Raw genomic sequence first — 222 nt, 5'->3', positions numbered from 1 at the left:
ATTTAATTTTATTTAATTTTATTTAATTTTGATTTTAATTCAGGTACGAAGATACTAGACAACAAACAATGTGCCATGATCAGGAACCTGATCAGGACATCGATAGAGTTTTGCAAGATTTCACGAACTTAGTGACTGCATTATTAGTCGATCTAGAACAAGGGCTTTTATATTATAACAGTCTCTTTGAAAGGTAAATATCTCTGAAATCTACTTTAAAAA

The 222-nt window shown here is 29.3% G+C and overlaps 1 protein-coding gene across 4 annotated transcripts in view; it reads left to right on the top strand.

Annotated features, from left to right (window-relative positions):
* Positions 1 to 222, top strand: part of LOC108690763 (BAI1-associated protein 3) — a 44,876-nt gene that overhangs the window by 34,117 nt on the left and 10,537 nt on the right. For all 4 annotated transcript variants that reach the window (XM_018198227.1, XM_018198226.1, XM_018198223.1 and 1 more), the window contains exon 14: positions 44 to 193. In XM_018198227.1, the coding sequence (XP_018053716.1) occupies positions 44 to 193 (150 nt within the window). The remainder of the gene's footprint in view (positions 1 to 43; positions 194 to 222) is intronic.

Source organism: Atta colombica, unplaced genomic scaffold (assembly GCF_001594045.1).
Source record: "Atta colombica isolate Treedump-2 unplaced genomic scaffold, Acol1.0 scaffold35, whole genome shotgun sequence".
In the NCBI taxonomy this organism is placed as follows: Eukaryota; Metazoa; Arthropoda; class Insecta; order Hymenoptera; family Formicidae; genus Atta; species Atta colombica.
This window is presented reverse-complemented; position numbering and strand designations above follow the sequence as displayed.